The sequence below is a fragment of the Xenopus tropicalis genome, chromosome 1, assembly GCF_000004195.4.
Source record: "Xenopus tropicalis strain Nigerian chromosome 1, UCB_Xtro_10.0, whole genome shotgun sequence".
NCBI lineage: Eukaryota > Metazoa > Chordata > Amphibia > Anura > Pipidae > Xenopus > Xenopus tropicalis.
The window spans coordinates 192078655-192088835 of NC_030677.2; the positions used below are offsets into that span (position 1 = coordinate 192078655).

General features: G+C 44.2%; 2 protein-coding genes across 5 annotated transcripts in view; one reads left to right on the forward strand and one right to left on the reverse strand.

Annotated features, from left to right (window-relative positions):
• The window catches only part of arl15 (ADP ribosylation factor like GTPase 15), a 199184-nt gene that overhangs the window by 59726 nt on the left and 129277 nt on the right, over positions 1-10181 (forward strand).
• Positions 686-6271, reverse strand: LOC105948004 (protein kinase C theta type-like). Of its 2 annotated transcripts, XR_001923921.2 has the most exons (10): positions 5659-6271; positions 4782-4867; positions 3888-4055; positions 3612-3703; positions 3447-3509; positions 2737-2869; positions 2477-2638; positions 2167-2289; positions 1064-1286; positions 686-965 (listed from the first exon to the last, which is right to left on the reverse strand). XR_001923921.2 is itself a non-coding variant. In XM_031894202.1 (9 exons), the coding sequence occupies exons 1-9, from the start codon at positions 6188-6190 to the stop codon at positions 1152-1154; spliced, it is 1494 nt and encodes a 497-aa protein (XP_031750062.1). In that variant the 5' UTR covers positions 6191-6271; the 3' UTR covers positions 686-1151. The 2 variants fall into 2 exon arrangements, 1 of the variants encoding a protein (XP_031750062.1); XM_031894202.1 differs by having other exon boundaries at positions 686-1286.

The window sequence follows — 10181 nt, forward strand, 5'->3', positions numbered from 1 at the left end:
CAGCAGTTAAAATTTCCCCACTTAAACAATGAAAGAAATGTGATTGGCTTTTAGTGGCCCCACCCACCTTTTCTAACCTTGAGTACCTAGTCACCCAGTGACTGACTGTGTAAAGTTTGCAAACCCTGGCATCAAACCAATAAAATTCAATAGGTAAAATCTGATTGGCTATTGGTGGCTCTGCCCACTTTTTCAACACTAAAACTGCAGTCCCCTAATGACCAACTGTGAAAAGTTTGAGGACCCTGGGGTTAATACTGTGAGAATGGCAGCAGGTTGAATTTCCCCATTGAAAGTCAATAGGTCAAATCTGATTGGAGAGTTTGGGTGTTCTACCCCTAAAACTGTAGGAGGAGTAGCATTTAGAAAATAGGGGGCGCTAAGAATAATAATTAGAAAAACTGGAAGAATAAGGTGAAGTCGAACAAGAGTATGTTGGGTTTTTGAACCCAACATAATATAAGTCTGTGGGATGTTGGCAGGTTAACACCACTATATTGTGGGGCAGCAGCATGGGAGATGAGGCAAAAGTTACTTGCCTTGTGTGCAATTACCTCTAGGCCCAGCACTGGTCATTAATGAACCCCCATTGCTCAAACATGGATGCAGGGCTGGCTCTAGTTAGGACATGAAGGACACTGGCTAACACTCCTTGGTGGAAAAACCAGACCTTGGCACAAACAACTTATATTTAATATTTTATTGAAATATTAACAGTAAACAGACAGTAAAACAAAAACCCCCACACCTTCCCCAATAATCTAGGAATGGATTCTGGGCATCATTTTCAGTGAAACATCTCCTTTTGGGTTGAGGGGTTGGTGGTATAGGGACCCCCATTCAGACGTTACTGTTGCTTTTGGTTATCTTAGGTCCATAGTTCTAGCCCATGTCCATGACGTTGATCCATTTTGAACCATTTTGCAACAGTCAGGATGGCAGTCTCATTGCGACAAGACAAATTCCTACATAAAATAAAATGCACATTAAATAAGCAGTTTTTCAGGGTTAGAACATTTGTTTGTAAATATAGCAGCAAACTCTCACAGTTCTATCCACTCACCTGCTATATAGCTCCTCCGGAACTATAGATTAGGCACTGGTTCTGCTCAGCTATCCAGAAACATCTCTACATTCATCTAAAACACGAGTCAGGTGTTGCAATTTCTGACAAATGGTATGCCTCGGAATAGTTCCTGTTGGCTAGTGGTGAGGGGGATCTTCTCGCCTTTGGATTGCATTAGTGTCCCATAGGGCACAGATTCACCTAATTTTTTAGGTTGAGGCTAAAACAGAAGAAGAATCACAGATACAGAGAAACCTATGAGTCCAATCAGGGCAAGACTGCAAGGAACTATGGGGGCTATGGAACTATGGGGCTGTAGGATCTATAGAAACAAATGGATGCACAATTGTATTTCAAGCTTTTAGGGAGAGTTTCATTGGCTGAAACATAGAAGAAGAACAAGGCCTTGTACATTTGGGTCCCAGGTTGGTAGGACCCAGGTTGGGTGTAGGTTATTTACACACCATATTTAGGTTATTTACACAACCTGAATAACTTATACTTTAGAGTTTCTCCCCCGCATTAGTTTTATTTCTGATCCCTGAATATAATATAAACCCCCTTTTATGACAAAATCTGACCATGTGTTTACCCAGTAACATTACTCGGATCAGCAGTGGCATAATTATATGGCACTGGGAACCCCACAAAAAAATCTTCAAAGGGGCCTGGCTAGCACCACAAGCTGTTTGGTCACATTACTAACTTGTTGTTTCACGCCGCTCACTCTTTGGTGAGTGGAGTGGAGGGGAGCGGCAGGCTACCTCTACGGCTATAGAGAAAGTAGACCCTGAGGTTCAGTGTCTCTGGGGCCCATCGGAGATGTCACCCCATGGGCCCCCAACTCCAGTCCCCAACTCTTCCTCCACCGCCAACCCCCACCCCGCATGCTTTGTGTATCCAAACTTTTTTCCTTGCGACCATGATCAGGGGTGGGGATGGACTGTTCAAAGTTACTACCAGGGAGTGGGCCTGGGTTGGCAGGGCACACCAGTTTTTTTCCAGTTCTCCTGCCAGCCCAGTCCGACCCTGTCATGGTCCAGGCCTCCCCCCCTGGGTCCCCCAGACACTGGGGGTAAGTATAAACAAAAAGTACTTACCATAATATAAGGTGGTTTAAGTTTTCTATTTTCCAGGGCCTCCCAGTCAATGGGCCCCAGAAAAGGATGGTCCTTTATGGAGCAGACGAATCTCATCCTTTCCTCAGGATTATCACACACAAGCTGCATGAAGAGACAGGAGTTTAGATACCTTAAAGGGGACATATACCCTCCCATATAATGTAGTGAGAATTATCTTCTCTCCCTCTGATAGGAGAAATAGAACTGAGCTGGGGATTATCAAGAGATTCTTTCTGTATCATTAAACTAAGGGGGTCCAGTAAATTCCCTTCCTCCCTCTCACACTCACCTTCAGGATAAAGTCCCGGAGTTCGGGGCTCATGGAATGTATTTGAGCTTTAGACTCCGGTGTAGGCTCCTGTTCCAGTTTCAGCCCGGTGGCCATCCGAAATAGAATTACACCAAGTGAGTAATAATCCACAGTGTAATCATACTTATCCCTACAGAGAACCTGCAAATGCACCAATAGAGGGGGTTAAGGAAGCCTTTTGCATGATGGGCTTTTATATTCCCTATAAGATATAAAGAAGCAGAAGGTTTAGTCCTCACCTCAGGAGCCACGTAGCCGCGGGTTCCAACGCAGCCCTTGGCTTTACCATTAATCATGTGTGCAGCCAGGCCGAAATCGGCTATCTTGGCATGACCCCTGCTGTCTAGCAGAACATTTTCTAGTTTCAGGTCCCTGGGAGGAAAGAGAGTCATATCAGCTTGTGAGACAGGTCTATGGCATGCTCAGTACCCATCCTGGGAAACTTATGGCTGCCCAGCAGGAGGCTTATAAAGCCAGAGCTGGGAAAGGGAACTATTTGCAAATTCCTAGATTTCTCCATAACAATGATGCAGTTCGTCAGTAGGGACACGGTACTGGGTCTCTATTCTGGTAACTAAATGGGGCTGTTAGGCCTGGACTGGGATACAAAATAGGCCCTGGCTTTTCAACTACAAAGAGGCCCAAACAGCTCCCCAGCAGCCCAATAAATAGTGACTGTCTATTGCATCTTCCTGCAACCCCTCTGGCATTTGCCAGAACCTACAGATTGCCAGTCCAGGCCTTGCTGCGGAATCTGGAAAATGCCAGAGGGGCTGCTGTAAGATGCCATAGACAGCCACTATTTATTGAGATGGTGGTGGGGGGCTGTTTGGGCCTCTGTGTACTTGGAATGGAATGCCAGTGCCTATTTTGAATCCCAGTGCCGGACTGGGGGCCGTATTATATACTTTAGGGCCCAGGACCTAAATAAATAGCACCGCTAACTCACCGATGGATATATCCCATGGAATGCAGCGACTTAAGTCCGCAAATCATTTCAGCTGCCAGAAACCTACGGGAGATAGAAACACTGTTAGTGCCTGTTCCACTGCAGCCCACAAAGCCCTATGTATCATTCACTCCATGCAGCCCATTCACTGTCTCCGGCACCTACCGAATGGTATTGATATTAAGGGGTTTGTTCCGCTGATAAAAGTCATATAAGGAGCCACCTGATAAATAGTCCATCACGAAATAGATGTTGTCCTGTAAGAAAGAACAGACAATGAGGAGAACAATAAAGGGAGAGAAGACAACATGTTACACATTCTGTACATTGCAGCTCTATGGTAAGGAAAAGGGTTGTGGATTACGTGACACATCATGGCCGCTACTCAGTCAATCCCTGTATGAAAGGGAGGGAAGTCATAAGAATTAGAAGAGCTCGTACCTCAGTTTGAAAAGTAGCAAATGCTTCTGTGAGGAAGTTACAGTCCATGGCAGCTTCTAATATTTCCTTCTCAATCATGATGCTAGCCACAGAATTCCGTAGTATGTTCTTCTTTACCACCTTCACTGCGACCAGCTGTTTGGTGTCCAACTCTCGTGCCAGCAGCACCTAAAGAACATAATAAGGAGGTGCAGCAGGAGTTATAGATAGAGATATAGATATATATGGTATATTATCCCTTATAATACATGAGTGATACCCAAAGTTCCCTGTATAACTCAGCCTGCAGACTTGTGCCTTTAAATGGTCACAAAACCCCTCAGTGACTTCTAATATCCTTATCATTTACAGTAGGGGGTACATTATCCCTTATAATACATGAGTGATACCCAAAGTTCCCTGTATAACTCAGCCTGCAGACTTGTTCCTTTAAATGGTCACAAAACCCCTCAGTGACTTCTAATATCCTTATCATTTACAGTAGGGGGTACATTATCCCTTATAATACACAAGTGATATTCAGTTCCCTGTATAACTCAGCCTGCAGCCTTGTGCCTTTATATGGTCACAGAGCCCCTAAGTAACATTGTACATTATGGCATTTTAGAGTACGGTGCTCATTATATTGTATATATGTCTATGAAGATTCTCATTCATGCAGGTCATGATATACAGTATCTAGAAGAATTAAGTCTAAAACAACTGGACTTTTCTGAGTTTTTCTTGAAGAAAAACTCATAAAAGTCCAGTTGTTTTAGACTTAATTCTTCTAGATACTGTATTGTATATAGGAAAATCTCGCTCATTAAACTGTATAATACTGTTCATAACATTTCTCTAAACCAACACTGTAAGCCCTTTACCTATTTAGAGAAGGACATAACCATTACGTACCTTCCCAAAGCCTCCTTTGCCGAGTATCTTATAGAATATGAAGCTGTTAAGTAACCCGGTGGGACCTACAGGAAGGGCGCTTGCACCTGGAAAGAGAAATATTTTAATCATTTAATATCTGAGCTGAAACAGCACTCAAATCCCAATCATTTCTCTATAGGGCTGTGGGTATGAAAGATAATAGCTGAAGAAGAAGCCAAAATACATATGTTTTATATCCAGTTTAAAGGGGTAGTTCACCTTTTCATCAAATTTTAGTATGATGTAAACATTAATATGCTGAGACAATTTGCAATTGGTCTTCATTTTTTATTGGTTGTAGTTTTCAAGTTACCTAGCTTTTTGGTCCAGTGTGTTATTTCAGCAGCTACTCACTTGCTAGGGACTTATTTATTTATCTAGGCAGTTGTTTGAATGAGAAACTGGAATATGAATAGGTGAGGGACTAAATAGAAAGGTAAGTAATAAAAAATAACAATAACATTGTAGCTTCACAGAGCAATAATTTTTGTTGGCTGCTGTGGTCAGTGACCCTCATTTGAAAGCAAAAAAAGAAGCAGAAGAGGAAGGAAAATAATTTATAAACCATAAAATAAGTAAATAAATAAATAAGACCAGTTTCAGAGTTGCTAGGAATAGGACATTCTGTAAAACACTAATGAGGTTATGTAATAAAGGCACTAAGTTTGCTCAGGAACAGTAACCCATAGCAACCACTCAGCAAGTAGAATTTACTGGTCACTTGTTTAAATGCAAACATCTTATTGGTTCCTATGGGTTGCTGCTCCCGGGCAAACTTAGTGCCTTTTATTACATATGGAGGTAAAAGGTAACTTAAAGATGAACCGTCCTTTTAAATGACAAATTCACTACTTACTTGGCGCAGGTTGTAGTTTTGGTTCATCAATCTCCTGGTTTTCCCCTCGGAGTCTTTTAACCGTTCCTTCTGTAGGTTCCTTTGCCCTAGGGCGCTTTACACCCTGGGTTGGGAAAGGAACGAAGGATTTCATGTTCTCCGGACCTCGCACAGCAGCGCTTGCAATGACGCCGCTTGTTCCCGGTGGGCTCAGGGCACCACGTTTGGCTTCAGCCTTTGGATTTTCTCCTTCTCTCTTTTTCTTGTTTGGGAGATATTCTTCTTCCTCTGCCTTTCTCTTTCTTTGAGGGGCCTCATTTTTAACTGATTTCTCAGTCTTTGCCCAGGCAGATGCAATGAAGGTTTCCTTCAACTTTCGATGAAGAGAACGAAGGGCAGCAAAACACATTGCTGTGAAGCCAAGTGCATTGCTTTCTCTTGCTTTTATTTCCTTGGTCAGATTTTTATCCCTTGATTCTTCCTCCCTTTTCATTTTTTTGTTTATTTGAAAATCTTCTAGCTTTCGCTTTTTAGAATTGAGTTGTGAGTCCATAGATCGCTACGCTAGGCGCACGAGCTACGAGCTGTATAGCACACTCCTACTCCTCCTTTGCTATACTGATGACTTTCTGCATGTGACCTGCACAGGAAAACTCTGCTGTACGCATCACAATGCCCCTGAAAGTCTTTCATTGTGATGTCACTGGTGCACATCCAAATTGAAACTGTGATGTCACTGGTGCACATCCAAATTGAAACTGTTATGTCAGTAGCAGATTTACCTAAGTGACAACTGTTGGACTCATTGAACTCATGGGATGTACCATTTTTAATTCATTGCCTAAAGCTATAGGCACAGATAGTTTCTGTTATAAAAATCTGTACTTAATGGATAGTGGGTTTATGTCAGGGAAGGGCAAACTGTAGCCACCAGGCTTTGACAGTTAGAGAGCAATGACGGCAGCTCCTCTGGATTGACAGAATGGCAGTTATTAACCCAGTAAAGGATGGCAATACAACCTCTTCTTTCCATGCTGGATTGTACAGGGAATGTGTGAGGTGCTAGAGAGGCCATAAGATTAGTTGGTCAGGCAAGGATGTATGAGCCCATTTTTTGGGTTCTTTTTATTGGAATTTGAACTGTAAACTTTTTAGGTACACAGTACCCTGTACTAAGCACAATTCAGTAGAGACAGACCCCTAAGTTTGCGCATAGCCTGTACAGAGAGATACCATAAAACTATGGCAGCATAGGGACCCCTGTACTAAGCACAATTCAGCAGGAACAGCCCCCTAAGTTTGCTTATAGCCTGTACAGAGAGTAGGTATCCCCTGTACTAGTAACCCCATGCCATCAGGGTAGTAAATATACTAAACACTATGAAGGAATGATGAGAAATCTAGAATATAAATAAATAAGAACCACTTATTGAAAGGTCTGTGAAGTTGAGAATCCCTTTCTTTATACCTATAGCAAGGGACCACATGATTGAGAGAAAGAAATGTAATTCATGCTCTACTGGGAGTTACAGGGAGTTGTAACTCCCCAGGCCTATGACAAGTGAGAGAAAGAGCAGCATATCTAAAGCAAGAACCAGTCCTGTTCTGGGTACATTGCTTAGCGCAATTCTACAACATAGAAAGAGTTGCTTCTCATATAAACAGTGTCACTATAGAGTGAACAAACTGCCAGTATTGTAGAAGGTACACAGGACGAATTGGGTCACTGAGTGAGCAGTTCTGGTACGTTTCTATGGAAATTGGGGGCCATTTACTATGTGGATGTAGGATTTCCACCTTTGGTGAGTGATCACCCTGGACATAGGGGGCATGCGCAATAACATCAGCAGAGCACGCCCCCTGACATCATTGGGCACACTGGCGACGTAATTGCGCAATCTGCTGACATCATCATGCAGGTGGCGACATGATTTTGAGGCGGGGTTATAGTGTCCATTGAGTGCAATTCTGAACATTCTGCCCAGTTTTTGCAGAAGGTTTTCATTTCACCCGGACAATCAGTGGCGTAACTATTAAGGGGGCCTGGGAGTACAGGGGGCCGAGCAGGGGTCTGCTTCCTTGGTAATGACCTGTGATTGTGTGGCGGTGGGGGGGATTGCCGGTGGCTAGCCCCAAGCAAAATATCAAAATGAAATACTAGAAAGGGAAGTTTGAGAACAAACTTCATGTTAGTTTGAAAAACGTGAAGTCACTGAATGAAATCTGATGTGTTGTTGTCTCCACCCAGTTTTTCCAACCTTTAACCTAAAATAAATTAAAGAAATGTGATTGGCTGTTGGTTGCTCCGCTCACATTTTTAACCTTTAAAGGAGAAGGAAAGGCTAATAAAGAGTTAATCTCAAAATGCAGGCTTACCTTCAGTTGTCTCAGTAGTGCCCTTAAGTCTCCCCATATATCTCCAGTTCAGATGATCAGAAGCAAAACAGGAAAAAAAAACGCTGAGCTGGGTAGAAAGATTCCCATAATGCATCGCTCTTTTCCAGGACTTGGAGACTTACTACTAAAGGCGGCGCATGCGCACAAGCAGGCGTGCTCCCCCTAGCTATTAGAAGCGGATGCAGCAGCAGCTGGGGCCATTACAACAGGAAGCAGCCGGCAGGGGCGGAGAGGCAAGCGAGGAGAGGAGCGGGGACGAGAGGACGCAGGTGCAGGGAGGGGAGGGGAACGGTGTCGGGTGCTGGGGCGGAGAGGCGAGCGGGACAAGAGGACATAGGTGCAGGGAGGGTAGCGGTGAGGACTGACGGGTGTCGGCTGGAAGGTGCTGGGGCGGAGAGGCGAGCGGGACAAGAGGACACAGGTGCAGGGAGGGTAGTGGTGAGGACTGACAGGCAGGGCTGTGGATTCGGAGTCGAGGAGTCGGAGGCAATTTTGGGTACCTGGAGTCGGAGTCGGCAAAAAATGAACCGACTCCGACTCCTACTAAATTTAAATGGGAATAAAAAAAAAAAAATAAAGCAAGTTTTAATGTCCCAATTCACAAACAGTCATAATTAATTACTTCTCTGCTATAAGAATAAAGCCCAATGCACGCAGTGCATAAATGAACATGTTGAGTGACCATGAAGCTTTTCATTGACTGTTGGCTTCACTAAACACACAGTTACGGTGCGGCAGCTCCACTGCGTCGGGTTCCTCTGTTACAGGGAACCCAATGCCCGCTGGGAACCCAGCCTAACTCTCACTGATAACTAGAAATACCTGTATACGTGAAGGGAATGGATAGTCCATAGTTTAAGACTGAAGCTTTAAAACATTTGAAAAACTGCTGTAATTCAGCTGTAATGTTAGCTTAAACTTTAAACATGACTATGGGATTCTAGGGAAATCATTAGAAGTAGGAGTATAGATAAAATTGTCTATCAGTTTATTATCAGTTCAGTCGTGTTTTAAGTGCGCCTTCCTGCCCCTTTCCTGGATGTATAAAATACATTAGCACAGTGCTGTCCAACTTCTGCGGTGCCGAGGGCCGGAATTTCTCGCGCATACATGGTGGAGGGCCGCTAATGGAAGCCAGTTTTGACCACTCCCCCTTTTAAACCACACCCACTTCAAACCACACCCATTTTATCACAATGGTGGTAGTGCAGCAAAAACCCAAAGGCTTGGTCCTCACTGCAGGGATATCAACCATCATTCATATGTGAAAAAATTATATTATGTCATATTAAGACACACCCCAACCCCCAGCATATAATTACACATCTTAGGTACCATTTAATGGCTATTTCAAACTGCTAACAAACTCCCAGAACAAACCCCTGCCAGGTTCACCTCCCACAGGCACCATAGGGTAGAAAGAGTATATGGCACACACAGTCAGCACTCTGCCTGCCCTACGCTACCTGTGTGTGCCATACTCTGCCTGCCCTATGCTGCCTGCGTGTGCCATACTCTGCTCTACCCTGCCTGTGTGTGCCATACTCTCCCTGCCATATGCACCTTTGTGCTATACTCTGCCCTACCCTACCCTGCCTTTGTGTGCCATACTCTCCCTGCCATATGCTGCCTGTGTGTCCCATACTCTGCCTGCCATATGCTGCCTGTGTGTGCCATACTCTGCCTGCCCTGCCTGTGTGTGCCATACCCTGCCTCTGTGTGTGCCATACTCTGCCTGCCCTGCCTGTGTGTGCCATACTCTGCCTGCCATATGCTGCCTGTGTGTGCCATATACTCTCCCTGCCCTATGCTGCCTGTTTGTGCCATACCCTCCCTGCCCTATGCTGCCTATGTGCCATACTCTGCCTTCCCTATGCTGCCTATACACAGGCAGCATAGGCTAGGCAGTACTTACAATGTCTGAGGTGTGAACAGACGAACAATGTGGGTGATTACAGCCTGAGCAGAAGGTGTGAACAATGCAGGGGGTGAACAATGCATAGATTAAAAGGTGTGAACAGTACAGGGGATTAGATGTTTAAACAATACAGAGGGATTACAGTCTGAATCTGAGGTGAGAACCATGCAGTTAATCTCAGTACTGATACCATTTAAAGTGGGCCACCAGTTGGACAGCACTGCATTAG

What these genes read in the sequence shown, in the direction of transcription:
- LOC105948004 (XM_031894202.1), bottom strand. Translation starts at nt 6,190, where the DNA reads ATGGACTCACAACTCAATTCTAAAAAGCGAAAGCTAGAAGATTTTCAA. An exon ending in GCAAAGGAGGCTTTGGGAAG is followed by an intron (nt 4,056 to 4,781) that starts GTACGTAATGGT and finishes TATGTTCTTTAG; the next exon opens with GTGCTGCTGGCACGAGAGTT. An exon ending in TTAAACCACCTTATATTATG is followed by an intron (nt 1,287 to 2,166) that starts GTAAGTACTTTT and finishes CTTCTGTTTTAG; the next exon opens with CCTCAACCTAAAAAATTAGG.